General features: G+C 34.3%; 1 protein-coding gene across 1 annotated transcript; it reads left to right on the forward strand.

The window, feature by feature from the left end:
• Nucleotides 1–13,230: 13,230 nt before the first annotated feature.
• On the forward strand, nt 13,231–15,458 carry LOC122307974 (probable polyamine oxidase 5). Its single transcript, XM_043121110.1, has one exon. It carries the CDS (start codon nt 13,581–13,583, stop codon nt 15,240–15,242), a length of 1,662 nt encoding a protein of 553 aa, XP_042977044.1. The 5' UTR covers nt 13,231–13,580; the 3' UTR covers nt 15,243–15,458.
• The last annotated feature ends 486 nt before the right edge of the window (nt 15,459–15,944 follow it).

Here is a 15,944-nt window from a genome sequence, read left to right on the forward strand (position 1 = left end):
AGCTTAACTATATAATAAATATGAAAACAAAATAGAATCAAAATGCAAGATCATCAATAATTTTAAACTTCGATTATAAATAGAATAAATTATAATACATGTAGAGATACGGATAAGAAGGATAAATTATAATACATGTAAAATAAATTATAATACATGTATTATAATTCAACTTTCAACTTTAACTACAAAAAAGAATGAAATGTATATTAGAGGGATAAAACATGTATTAATGTTCTAATACTATATTAATCTAGATTAATTCTCCCTCAACATTAATACAAAAGAGAATAAACATTTTTAGATATATTAGAGAGATATTTTCTCAATTTATACCCCGTAAGCCACAATTTTTTTTTTTCAAAAAACAAATATATCTAAAAATGTATATTTCTTTAATGATTTTTAAAAAGGATTTTTTTAAGTTTCTTTGTACAATATATATATAATAACACAAAGGTTTCCTAGGTACTGTGTTTTCTTGCAATTGTGATCAATATAGTGATCTTTTGTGGTTTTAAGAGAGAAATAAGATAGAACCATTGAGCACAAAATTTAACAGATTAACTCAGTTTCATATAAAGCCATGACCCATACTCTTTCCATGAGCTTTAGCGAAGAAGTATATTTATGTTTCATGCTTATAATTTCTTGTGCAATCTATTAGTAATAACTGATAAATTATCCAGTAGTTATTACTTGTGCGAAAACCAAACTAGGAATGCCATGCAGTATTTTAACAAAAGAAAATACACTGGTTTAGTGACGGATTTCTTGCATGGGCATCTAAACTCTTACCATCAGTACTTTGTTTTCCATTTTCACCAAATTTTTGTTGTGAATTGATTCGTACTAATTATATTTTTTTTACAAATGAAAACAAAACTTTCAAAAGATTAAATTAAGGATCCTAGTATGGGAGAGAGAGAGAGAGATGAAAATCACGCAGTCCCTTAAAAAAATACTTAGAACTGACCATTTAATATGCTCCTATTAAACAAAACAAAACTCAAAGAACCATGAAAACTTGGGTTATAATTGAGTTAGAGAATCTTACGTACGGTAGTGTTTGATGGTGGTGATCTGTTCTTCGACACCCTCTACTGCAGTTGCTGGTGGCGGTGTGGGCCGTGGCTATCGGTTTGCACTATCGTTGAAGTGCTCTGTTTTGAGGGAGCAAAACAGAGCAAGATGCAGTGATCAGCTGGTGTTTAAGCAGATTGCAGTGAGCTTAAGGGAGGAAGGGTGGTGTTATTTAATTGCCGTGTAGGGACATTTCTATGTGGAGGAGGAGATGTGATCAGCCGGCACTGTGATCTTGTAGTGTGTGGAGGCATTGCTATTTGGGAATGTAAAACGTTCACAAAGTGAGAGTTTTCTTTCTTTCGGCAGCCCTAGCTATGTTAATGGCCGGGGAAGGTAAAACGCCAAACATATAACTGGGGTTATATGGGCCCGCAGGGATATTATTTGAAGGATATAAATTCGGCTGAAACTTTAACGCCAAACACATCAATTCGGTTGAAGGATATAAATGCCAAACACATATATGGGGTTATAATATTTTTAAGACTTTAAAACTTGAAAAAAAAATGAATAACCGGGATTTAAAAAAACAAAAAAGGATCCAGTTGCGGATAACCGGGTCTCAAAACCGGATCCGAGTTTATTTTATCCGCCCGGATGTAATATATAATAGTCTATGTATGGGCATATTGCATTGCTAGGATGAGCGCACTAGTAATGCACCTAGAGTTGTCATCCTCATGTATGGATTCTCAATCCATGGCCAAAAGGCGAAATTAAATTTTCAATACTTGCAAATCCTAACTTAAGGGGATCAACAGTATTGAGTTAGATTGGCAATATTACAATTTTCAATATTTGAAAATCCTAGTTCAAATTTTCAATACTTGTGAATCCTAATTCAAGGTTTAGGTGGCCACAATTTGATTGCCAATATTGTTCGGTGTTGAAAAGAATCATTTAATAGTATGTTTAAATCATTAATAGTTTATAAGTATTACTATATCATTATAGTTAATAGTATCATAATTTTTTGTGATCATATGGGTGTTGTTTTGTTTGTGCATGATTGCAGAGCATTTTATTTGAGAAGTTTGTGATTCTAGAGGGTGCAAATTTTAACCTATGTGGGTTAAGCAGTCAAGTTCCTTATTACGATTATGCACTTGATTTGCTTTTAGATGTTAAAAATAACTATAAAGCCATTGCCAACCATGTGAAGCAATGAACATAGTGTCCATGAATTCCACAGTGAAACGTGAATGATACCAATGTAAATAGGGCTGTAAATGAACCAATCTATTCGATAGCCCGCTCGGTACTCGCTCGGTTAAACTCGAATCGAACTCGACTCGTGAAAAAAGAAAGCTCGACTCATGAAAAAAGAAAGCCCGTTCGTGAAAAAAGAAAGCTCTGTTAATAGAGGTTCTACTTGTTAGTTGTATAAATTCAATATTAATTCTTTTTTTATTTATTTAATTTATTAATTATTAAACCTTATTCCAAAAAAAAAAAAAAAACAATTCAAGCTCGAGCTCGAGCTCAGCTCGACTCGAACTCTTTTGTGGGACGAGCTCAAGTTGAGATTTTAACTTATCGAGTCGAGCTTGAACAAAGATTTAATAAAAATCTCGAGCTCGAGCTTGAGTATTTTGAGTCGAGTCAAACTCGGCAAGCCAAAAACTGGCTTAGCTTAGCTCGATTACAGCCCTAAACGTAAATGACAAGGAAATCATGGGTTGCAGTTCGTTTATGGTCATTGCCTCAAATATAAAGCATATGATCAAATAAATATGATAACATTATCATGTTTAAAATTGTAATACCATTATTATATATATCTTATATAGACATAAAATTATAATAACATTATCTTAATATATATAATAAAATAATATTATATATATTATATAATATAATTATATATAATATAAAAAAACATTATATTATATATTTTAATTATAGAGAGGATTGAAATATTTGGATCAAATAATACTACTAACTAAGCATAATGTTAGTCAAGAAATTAGAAGGAAATAGGCCGAATAAGGAAATAGAAGACTAATAATAGCATTTGTGGTGGTGTGTTATTACATTTCCTTTTTAACCGTTCCCTCAAAATAGTTCCAAAACAAAAACGTGAGAAAACTTAAGCGCCAACCTCACTACCTCAAATTTTCAAGAAAGTTTAAATTTCCCTCTCAATGCTAATTAACACGCTGTCGTGGGATGGTATGTGTTTGGCGTTTTATCTTCCCCATCAACACGCTGCAACTCGTCAAAAATTTAAACTCAAGCGTTGGCCTCTTTTCCCTCAATATTCGCACCAATTGTTAGCGCCTCTTTCATTCGTGCTCTTCATTTCTTTCTGTCAAGTTGGAGCTGCCTCACGTTAGAAATACCATGAAAACAGCCCAACCACAGCGTGTTGATACAGCCCGACAACTTCCTCTGTCTTGCTATGCCAAAAACAGAGCACCCACCACCAGTTATACCTTAAACCGTCAATCCTTGTGTCAAGCGAACCCACCGCATGCTACCCAGTCCAACCGTAAATCACCTAGAACGACAACCTCTCCTCAGCCATCGTGTGTTCCCACCTTTGCATCGAATGGTTGCTGCATCAACAACAACGGTCATATGTCATTTCGGATATTAAACAAGTGTTTTTTATTTTATATTTCATTTTCTAAATTTTTTTCATAGAACAAGTTCCAGAAAGCGGCTATACCTTGTCTTCTTTGGCTTCACATCTGTTAAATCTCGCCCTTTTGCAGTATCTTTGTTCTTCATTTTTCCTATTCTGTCTATTGCAGTTTTTCTTTTAATTTTTCTGTTTTACATTCATTTTTTCCATCTTAACTGGTTTCAATCATACTTCTCTTCCTGTTCTAGATTGCTCAAGTTTGTACCAAATGTGGCATCAATATGGGGAATATTTCTGCTAAGTTTGCAAATTCTATGATAGCGCACTAGTTATGTTTCTCAGATTCAACTACCTGAATGGGAAAAATAAAGAACTTCATTTATTTTATTTGTATTCATAGCAATTAAATTAGATTTTGTGTTTTATTCGTACACTCCACATTTTGCTTATAGACATGCTTACATGCTATGAACTTAGTTTCTGAACTACTCATATGATCAATCTGATGTTCATACGTTTGGATGGTGAAAATAAGCTATGGCTACATGAACCTTAGTCTCATTGTCAATTGACCTCACTTGTCGAGTAAATCAAAAGTAACAACCGCATTCAAACTCGAAAGAGATCATGAACTAGATTTTCTCGTCTCGAAATTTTTCACTCAAATCACAACCAGGTGAATCAATACATGTTGTAGCTTCTTTCGGAGTTAACAAAAAATTCTAATTTTGAAACTTTCTTGATTGAGACATGTTTCTTTGTGATTCATTGTGAGTTGCTTGTGAATCATTAATACATGTTTCTCTATAACTTAAATTGCCATAGATGCAGAGGCATCGGTTGAAGGAACTTCTTGATTCCATTAGAATTTTTATGTAGTTATTGAATAGTTTGGACCTATGGTTCATCCCATGGTTCATAACTTAAAAAGTTTTGCCTATTTTGTTACTGCAGTGTTTCATTGTGAGCACAGTGTACGCTTTCCAGACACCAATGATCAAGGCTAGCATGGTAAGCTATTCAATTTACTTTTTAGGTTCTTTCTATGTTTATTCTTAATGCTATTTCCCTGTATATTTTTTGTCCAAGTTCTTTGTGACACGCATTTTGGTGGGATTAACTACCCTGTTGGTGGGATTGCTAATTCCTTGGCAAAAGGCCTGATTGATCAAGGCAGTGAAATACTTTCATTATTGCTGTTCTTGAGGAGATGATCCGATTTTGTGAATTTTATTTTGGAATTGACTTTCATTCTTGCTGTTCTCTAGCATTCACACATGCCCATGATATGACTGATTTCATATCTCTTATCTGTCAAGCAGGATGTCACTTGAATTTTTGGTCTTTAAGTAGTGCTAAAGTTGGGTTCTTTCTTTCGACTAACACCTAACTCAATCTTTTTTCTTTTTGCAACACAATATCCGCTTTATTTCATTTAACATATATTACTCTTTAGGACCTCTAACATAATATATATATATATATATATTAAATTCTTTCCCAGTCATATTTGCCACTTCATCTATTATTCCTTTAACATATATTACTCTCTTTATTAATCTAATATGACTTTTCTAATCTTTTTCAGGCTCAACAATTGCATAACAATTTCAAAGCACTATTGGATAAATGTGAAGAAGAACTACCCATGAAAGAAATGGTCCTACAGCCAATGAGAAACACAATATGAAGAAGAAGAATTATCAATGAAGAACTTTCATGTGATTTGAAATGTAATTTTTTTTTATTATATAAATAATCACCCATTATATCATATTTATTATTAATTTATATACTGTATATTTTTTTGATTGTGGTATATCATATTATTAGAGCATTTTAAACGTCATTAATTATAAATGCAATGCGCTGGAAACATATTTGTAGTAGCATTTAAATTAATGTCGTTAATTTAAAAAATGTGTTGGCGACAAACTAGTTGCGGTGTCTACATTACATCGTTAATTTATGCAATGTGGAAAAAAAAACTCGTGGTGTCGTTTAGATAAACATCGTTAATAAATTCGCCAAAATACTATTAGTGGCATTTAAATAAATGTTGCCAAATTATGTGATGAGCCGGCAGCGTACTAGTGGCAGCGTATAGATAATCGCCGTTAAATTAGGTCATTGGCGGCGTTTAGATCAACGCTATTAAATTACTCAATGTGCCGCCGCCAACATACTATTAGTGGCAGTTAAATAAATTCCGTCAATTAATATGATGCGTTGGCAAATAACTAGTAGCGGCATTTATCGTAATGCCACTATTTTAAAAGTGGCGGCGGTTAGAAAAATGCCGTTAACAAATGCCGCCAACATACTATTACTGGCATTTGAATAAATGCCGCCAATTTATATGATGCGTTGGCAAATTACTATTAACGGCATTTATCGTAACGCCACTATTTAAAAATTTGTGTTGGCAAATTTTTAATGCGTTGGCAAATTTGAATAAATGCCGCCAATTTATATGATGCGTTGGCAAATTACTATTAACGGCATTTATCGTAACGCCACTATTTAAAAATTTGCGGCAGTCAGTAAATGCCGTTAACAAATTCAATGTGTCGTCGCCAATGTACTATTAGTGGCATTTAAATAAATGTCGTCAATTTATACGATGAGTCAGTAATGTAGTAGTAGTGGCGTTTATGGTAATGCCGCTAGTATATGCTAGGGAATGGCAACGATAAAGTGGCGGCGTTTCGAGAAACGCTATTAATGTAGGTACTGTGGCGACGTTTCACGAAATGCCGCTAAATTGTATATAAATGCCGCTAATGAGATTTACCAATACCGGCATTTGCGCAAACGCCAGAAACATAGAATTAGCAACCCTCCAGTACCGGCGAACGGTTACGCCAGTACAAAAACGCCGCAAATTAATTAGCGACGTTTTTTTGGATAGCTACCAGCGCATAACCGACGCCGGCAATTCTATCTGTTTTTGTAGTGATTTTTCAATGCTTATGAGTTGAATACTGTGACTTGGGACTGGTGGTTGAAATTTAGGGTTTTGCATGCTTTGGTTTTGATTTGGTAGGCTCTGCATGCAGTCAGTAAAAGAATTGACTTTTGAGGATGGGGGACATAATAGCAGTGGAGTTTTGGTACCAGTTCTGATTCCTTGGCTATTCGAGTGGCGTTATGATGGAAGAAGTGTGTCACTTTGTGGCTCTTTCACAAGGTGTGAGGCTAAGATGATCATATTTTGATATTTTTATTACTACCCAGATTTGAATTGTTCTTGTTATTGATATTTGATAGTTTTTTGGTGATCAATACATCTTTTTGTTTTCAGTTTATAGATTGGATTTTTGATTGAAATTTTTATTGGATTCCTAGATATGTTGTTTGTTTCCATGTTTTGAGTATGTCTGTTGTGGGTTGTTTTGCAAGGGTTATTTGAGTTCTCTGCTAAATATTTAGCTAAAGGGTCTGAATATTGAGGCTCTGGTGTTCTGGCCAGTAGTGTTAGTGTGTTCTGCACTAAGCGTTATTGAGAAGTTCTACAGTGAAATATGTGTAATTTGTTAATTTTTGACCTTATACCCATCTTTATTTTCATCTCTACACGTTGGGTTGAATCTAGGTGGATGGAAGCTTTGTCAGTTTCAGTAGTTTCAGTTGTGTTTAGACCTCTTAAGGTTTAACTTATATATATATATATATATATATTTATATTCATTCTCAAAGCATCATTAGTTCAGAGAAATATAACATTATTGTTCTATTTAGTACATTTTTCGTTTGAGCATAATTTATCTAGATTGAAACTTCAACCATATAGAAATATATTCATTGCAGAGTCCCAAAGGGTGACTTGTTATGTTTTTTTTTTTTTTTTTTTTTAATTTTGAATTTTGAATTTTGGGTTTGAAGTTCATGATGGTTTGCAATTTGTATATGGATAGATGTATAATTTAGCTTGGTTAATGTTGATGTGATCAATAGACCATAAGCTATTTATTTTAGATTTAGATGTGATCAATATATATATATACACATTTAGATGCATGGAAATTAAGAAACATATATTATAACAAATACTTCTCATGACTTGCATCCTAAAAAAATTATGGGTTTTATTATTTTGGTTTGCACATTGTTGCTGCCAGTTATAAATGTGATACTTTTTCAACTGGCTTATTGTTGTTTTTGCATGTGTGATTTTTAGATGAGTTAGAAAATATAATCTTTTTTATAATGCAGTGTTGTAAAGCTTATATTTGTCTGTGTTATTATCTATAATCTATATATTCATGAGAAAATATATTTCCCTATTTGTTGGTATTTTTATTGTTCTTTATTTTCTATTTTTTATTTTATTTCTTGAGCTGATTTGCTTGTTTCTTTTCTTATTTTTCATTGGTTTTTACCACAATGCATGTGAGGGAGACAGGGCCTAGAACAGATCTGGGTAAGTTTTTTTTTTTTTTTTCCCTATAATCTATGTACTCATCTATTATGTTGGTTTGTTGGTATATAACTCATCTACATTGTACTGCCCTTAATATTTCTTGTATCACATCTGTGTTGGTTTGTTGGTTTTTTGTTTGAAATATGTAGCCTTCAATATTGAGAACAACTTTTTCTGGTTTGCATGCATTGTTTGGCTTGCATGTCATTGTTTAAAAAAAAAAACAAATACAACAGAACACATAAGTAGAAATAAGAACATATATTTCCCTGTTTGTTGGTATTTTTATTGTTCTTTATTTTTTATTTTTTATTTTATTTCTTGAGCTGATTTGCTTGTTGCTTTTCTTGTTTTGCATTGGTTTTTACCACAATGCATGTGAGGGCGACAGGGCCTAGAATAGATCTGGGTAAGTTTTTTTTCCCCCCTATAATCTATGTACTCATCTATTATGTTGGTTTGTTGGTATATAACTCATCTACATTGTACTGCCCTTAATATTTCTTATATCTCATCTGTGTTGGTTTGTTGGTATTTTGTTTGAAATATGTGGCCTTCAATATTGAGAACAACCTTTTTTGGTTTGCATGCATTTTTTGGTTTGCATGTCATTGTTTAAAAAAAAAAACAAATACAACAGAACACATAAGTAGAAATAAGAACAAATACAACTTTTTGGTTTGCTTAGTGTAGAGTTTGTTATCTTCTTAGAACATAAGAACATAACCAAGCACAACATTGAACATAACAAGCCAAAAAGATACCACTGAACATAACAAAAAAAAATCAAAAGAATTAAGAAAACAAATACAGCAAAACACATAATTAGAAATAAGACACTGTAAGAGTTAATAATAACATAACCAAGAACAGCATAGAACATAACCAAGCCAGAAAACAGAACCCATTATGTTTTTAGATCTTTTAGTATATTGCACCTTCTTATATACAGATGAACCAAACCAAAAAATAGCACAAATCTGAACAACAGTAAATGAAAGATAACAAAGTAAACCATACTATATACTTACAAAAATAAAAATCAGAAATGTGTGGAACTCTGAAAGTCCTGAATACAGTCCACACTTTGACCCACAAATTGTAAGAATACACAGGAAAGTATAAAAGTTTTTCTTAGGCAAATTACGTGTAGGCAAATTTTCCTTTCCATGAAGAAAGAAATAACACTAAGGAAATATGTACCTCTGAAAGAAAAACCAAATCAGCTATATGAGACAAGCTAGAAGTGAACACAAATGAGCCATAAAGACCTTTTTAAGGTGCATGTTCTCCTCAATCATCCAGACGTCTTATCACCCTGCAAAACCACTACTGCAACCAAATCTCTCTACTGGAAAACCGATGAAACAGGTATGGGAAAAGAAAAAATATGAGTCATGACTATTATGAAAGATATTACTCTTTGCGGATTCATGATGTAGTAGTGGCTGACTTATAATTTATTATTGTATACCTTTCGTCATATTTATATGATATCTGCCCAATTACTTGACACCATTTTAGTGGAAGATGACAATACACATGCAGTGATTTTATTATTAATATTGTTATAATTGATTAAGATAAAGAAGTTTTATATAAAGCCTCTTTATTTAAATCTGTGATATAGATTTAATTTTACTTGTGCAGGAGAAGTGTTGAAAAAAATGTCATGAGTCATGACTATCATGAAAGTAGCCTTTTATTTCTTTTTCATCTTTTAATTTTTCTTCTTCAATAATGAGTACAGTTATCAGAATGTAAAAGGGGTCTATGTATTTACTGTACATAGATTGTATTTTATGAATTTTCTAATTATTAAGGGTAATTTTTTAATGTATTTTATAGATTGTATTTATTGTATGTAGATTGTATTTTAGTGGGTTACGGTATGCATGTCTATGATTTGTTCCTTTTCAGCAGAGATTGTATTTATTGTATGTCGATTGTATTTTATGATTTTTTAGTGCTTACCGTATGCATGTATGTGTTCCTTTTTCAGCAGAGAACACATGTAAAACATGCTTGTCTCAAATGTTACTGTATGCATGCACTGATGCACTGACCAGGGAGCTATACACGTTACCTGTAGGCATGCACTGATTATGGACTGGCTGTACTGATAGTTGCTTAATCATGTATTGGAAATAGACATGAGTGGACTGACGGAAAGAATATGAGTGGACTACCAACAGACTAAAATAATTATATAACAAACACAATTCAAAAAGAATTGCACGGACAATATGCAAAAAAGGTGGAGGAAATGGAAACGGAATTAGAAAGCACTGTTCATTACTGTAGCAGTGAGATAGAGGCTTTATATAATAGAAAGATATACCCATTTCAATTCTTCGGTTAGTGTGATTTTCTTTCCCTTTTTTCCAACATTTTTTTGCTAGAGTTGACTATTCGAATTAGAATAGGGGTGACTTGATCATTTATATTACCATGGAAGATTTTGGTTGTTCTCCTTTCAATTTTAGTTTTGCATACTATTTAAAAGTTTGGTAATTGCATATATATATATATATATATGTATGTCCTCATGAACCGTCGACAGGTTCTTGTCGCCAGCTTATTATTCTGGTGACAACATGTTTGGTGACCAGAAATAAACCTCAACAAAGAAATACAATTAAAATTGTGTGATTGTTCGTAAACCAATGCCATTAAGCTTAACCCTAAAATAAACAGTACTTACCACCATCCCTCATCATCGAATGGGAACGTAGAAGGGGACCGTTTGTCGCTCATGAATCCTAATACGTTGCTTAAACGTACCGTCCCTAAAGGCCTCCATCTTTATACAGACACTGCAGTAGGCCAACTGATTTTGCAAGAGGCACTGTACTTGCAAGTTGATGCGTGATACATTATAATTTTCATTTTATTTAATTTTTCATCTTTTTTTTTCCCCCTCTTCTTGGCATCTCTGCAAGGAGTCCCATCACCATGGTAATATGTGCCCATGATTTCTAGGGAGACCCTTTGGATCCAAGCTAGCTTAATTCAGAGCTCAAGAAAATATGGTCACGAGAGACGATGTGGAGCAATATCGGGTATCAATTTTAGGGGCTTTGACCTGCCTAGCTGGCTAGCTAGATTGGTTCTTAAAGCTTTGATAATGATGCATCACCTGAAGCTAATAATTATATAATCATGGCTACTTAATTAATGAAGTCTACATTTTATATTATTACATATTTAAAAACTCTAATGCAAAGAATGGCAACTATATTTCTTTTACTATAAGGTGGATGATTGCTGTCAATGTGCAAGATAATAGACATGCAATCCGTCTGCTATCTACTGTGTTTCAGTGTGTCATTTACTGTAAGGTCGATAATGATTATCAGTCTGGCCAATATTAATAGACACTTCTTCCACTATCATCACCTCCTTTTTTTCATTATTGTCACAGTTCTGCTACTTACAAGTCGATATGTTAATGGAATGACGATTTACAATATATACACGTGAGTTTTGCAATTCACAGCCTTCTAATTGTATATAAAAGAGAAAAAAAATATAATTAATACATTTTCAAATTAATTTATGTATAGGATTTCCAAATTAACAATGTTTTTATTCGTTTAAATTATAAGCAAACTTGCAAATAAATTTTATTATATATATTTGTATTCTGGGGAGATAATCATTTAGTCTGAACCATTTTAAGACTGTTACCATGCACAAGCTATATATGTTTTTGTGAATGAATACATGGCAAATGAATTAAAATGAGTGCATGAGTCATTCAGTCATGATCAGTGAAACGTCCAAATTATTCTGCATGTTTAATATCATCAGATAATGCCTTTTCCTTTTTGATCATGATCTAGCTATAATACATACAAATCTTCACTACCTTTAATGAAGATTTAGAGGGAAGTTTGGGGCCTGATCATACATGATTGAACATGAAATCTTTTGCAAAAGAGAATATTGATGAACATGATGATGATCTGCATGAGGTTGTTTAATTAATTATTGAAACAATGGCGTCAAGGTACAGATCATCAACACTATCATGCATGGTGCTTATCGCCTTCAGATAATTACATTTCTTTTTTTTACCTTTATCTGATCACATCATCCATGCACATCGTCCAAACCGTTGACCATAAAACATCGAGCCAATAACATTATCAGGACTATATTTTTTAAGGCATGTAATTTATATATTTACATATAAGATATTAACATGTAGTACATGCAGTTAAAACATCGATCCTGAAAGCAACTTTATGGGGGGAAAAGAAAATGTTGTACGTGGAAATATCAAAAGTAAGTTCTTTAGTTACAAGGTTTATCTTAAACTGATCATCTATATTGGACAACATATATAAATGACAAAGGCAACATCGATCTGTCACTAAAAATCAATCTCCTTTAGTGAAAGGTAAATCAGATCATGATGTTTTGTCCGTTATTAGTTAATCCACGAGTAAAAGAATACTAGGTTCCACCATGCACATACCCAATATCCAAGATTAACATTAAAGTGTTCCTTTTTTTTTTCTAAGATGAAGAAAGAGAAGTACAATGTTGTAGCCTTGTAGAGTTTCTAAATTTCTCTTTCACTAGATGATCATGATCTTCTCCGACTTCCATAGAAGGTGGCTTCGATTCGAAATGCGTCGAGTAATTAACGTCCATTTCAAATGAAATAAATAGTATATATTTAGCATAAAATAATGGGGTATAGTGGTTATTTCACATGTGACAACACAATTACATCTCCGATGAGATTAAACGAAGATTTAAGTCGATGAAGTCGAATGGAAAAACAAGGTAGTGTTCATGGCCCATTTGGCAATCATGGAACAGAAAAAAGTATTATTCTTGCATCCACTATTATTTTCTTTGTGGAGGAGTAGTTCATCTATTTAGTGAATATGATTGTTAGCTTTGTATGATTACCTCGTTATGACCCACCCAACGACGGCCCATCGATTGATCAGGACCATTGACTTGCACATTTGGTGGGCCGTCCCTAACCCAATTAAGCTGGCGAGGTTGGTGAAAGGCACTATCAACCTTTTATTTTTCTTGTCATTGCAAACATTTTATATATATATATATGTCTCCTTTTGTTAAATATGCTTTGAGAACTTTCTCATTTTTTTTTTTTTCTGGGAAAGGAGGGAGTAACTGGCTTAATAAAGCAAATTAAGCTTGTGATATTATGATCATAAAAGGCGATTGGGAGGGAGAGAGAGATATCATGGGTGTGAGCTATATGCTGTATTGATGGTAGACTCGAGAAAAGTAGAGCCCTGTCTTTATTAGACAAATAAAAAAAGTAAACCTAGTAATGTCTCGGGAAGCCTCTCGCCAGAAAATCCCTTATAAATTTCTCAATCAGTAGTTCAATCTCACCTTACAGTTCCTTCTTGAGTCCTTGACTCTCTGTTCTCTCTTTTTCTGCCATATATTTCTCTGTATTTTGTGCTAGTAAAACTTCTTAGACAAGCAATAATGGTGTCCAAGAAGCCAAGAATTGTTATAATTGGAGCAGGAATGGCTGGTCTTACAGCTGCAAATAAGCTCTACACTGCCACTGGCTTCAAAGACCAGTTTGAGCTGTGTGTTGTGGAAGGTGGGAGAAGAATTGGTGGCAGAATTAACACTTCTGAGTTTGGTGGTGACAGGATTGAGATGGGCGCAACTTGGATCCATGGCATTGGAGGCAGCCCACTTCACCAAATTGCTCGAGAAATCCATGCACTGGAGTCTGAGCAGCCATGGGAATGCATGGATGGGTGGTCTGAAGAGCCTACCACCATTGCTGAAGGCGGGTTTGAGCTAAATCCCTCTATTGTCCAGCCTGTGACAACCCTCTTCAAAAACCTGATGGATTATGCTCAGGGAAAGATGATTGAAGATAGTGAAGGTAGTGAAGGAATTGATTACTCTAACCTTGCAGCCAAGGCTTTCAAGATTCGTACAAACAATGGTGGGCAAGAAAAGCTGAGTGTCGGTTCTTTTCTACGAAATGGCCTAAATGCTTATTGGGTTTCTAAAAAGGACCAGGGAGAGCTCAAAGGGTATGGTAACTGGAGCAGAAGGCTGCTTGAAGAAGGAATATTTGGAATTCATGAGAACATCGAGAGGACTTACACATCTGCTGGTAATCTTTTAACTTTAGATTATAATGCAGAAAGCGAATATCGCATGTTTCCTGGTGAAGAAATCACCATTGCCAAAGGCTACTTGAACATTATCGAATCTCTAGCTTCTGTTTTACCACCTGGTTTAGTCAAATTAGGCCGAAAGGTCACCGGAATTGAATGGCAGCCTGAAGGCCATGAATCATCGGACAAGCAAAATGGTCATGCTGCTAGGCCCGTGAAATTGCAGTTCAATGATGGCTCGAATATGTTGGCTGATCATGTTATTGTCACGGTTTCATTGGGAGTACTCAAAGCCGGAATTCGTGAAGATTCAGGTATGTTCAACCCTCCCCTGCCTCCATTTAAGTCTGAGGCCATATCAAGGCTCGGTTATGGTGTTGTGAACAAGTTGTTTCTGCAAGTGGAGTGCCATGATTTGAGCAAGTTTCCATTTCTCCAAATGGTTTTCCATCGTCCCGAATCGGAATTCCGGCATAAAAAGATACCCTGGTGGATGAGGAGGACAGCTAATCTGTGCCCAATTTACAGCAATTCGAGTGTCCTGCTATCTTGGTTTGCTGGGAAAGAAGCATTAGAGCTTGAATCACTTCAAGATGAACAGATCATTGATGGGGTTTCAGCAACACTTTCTAGCTTTCTATCACAACCCTACAAGCAAGTGAACTCAAACTCCCATGAACTATGCAATGGGAATGGGAAATCTGTGGAAAACATCCATGGAAATGAAGTGAAAGTCACAAAGATATTGAGAAGCCGATGGGGTACTGATCCTTTATTTTTGGGATCTTATAGCTATGTTGCGGTTGGGTCAAGTGGCGATGATTTGGATAAGATGGCTGAGCCATTGCCAAAACAAAGTAGTGCTGCTTCCCCTCCACCACTTCAAATTCTGTTTGCAGGAGAGGCAACGCATAGAACCCACTATTCTACAACTCATGGAGCTTACTTAAGTGGTCTTAGAGAGGCCAATAGGCTTCTTCAACATTATCACTGTGTTGGGGTTTAGGTTTAGGAAAATTAGTAGTTTATCTTGTTCTTCTTTTCTTTAATGAACATTTGTTTCTATAATATTACTCTCAAATTTCATCTAAAGCATCCATCTGTTTCTTTAAAGCATTTAAGAGTGGGAAGAAAAGAAAGAATGTTTATGAAGAGAGAGAGAGAGAGAGAGGGATCGTATTCAGATGTATTGCAAGAATTAAAGAGCTTCCTTTCATTTTTATTTTTATTCTTTTTCTGTTGGTTTCTCTTTGTTTGGGAGTGTAGTTCTACTTTTCTTTTGATCCCTTTATCTTCAAAGCAAACCAACTGAGATTGTGTTTCGCATTTAATATTTAAAAGTAAAGAACAAGAAAGCTTTGGATGCCACTTCTCACTCTCTCTCCTCTCCCATCTCTCTCTCTTTCTCTCTCTCATCGGTCATCACCAAGAACGTTTTTGTTTAGTTTCTTTCAATGGACAGGATCCGACAAACCCGGCTCTTTCCAGCTTGGAGCCTCTTCACCAGGTTCTTCTTTAGATCCGAGGCTCGTTACACTGCCCATGACTTTATGATCTTGAATCAAAACAAGCTCTTATCACCCTTTAAGATAGAATCAAAACAAAACAAAACAAATAACCCAAGGCATTCTTTTGTTCGAGTTAGAATCGACCTTTGAGTAGCGAAACGAGCTGGTCACATGAATATAATGAGATAAAACCATCTCTT

This window comes from Carya illinoinensis, chromosome 4 (genome assembly GCF_018687715.1).
Source record: "Carya illinoinensis cultivar Pawnee chromosome 4, C.illinoinensisPawnee_v1, whole genome shotgun sequence".
Lineage (NCBI taxonomy): Eukaryota > Viridiplantae > Streptophyta > Magnoliopsida > Fagales > Juglandaceae > Carya > Carya illinoinensis.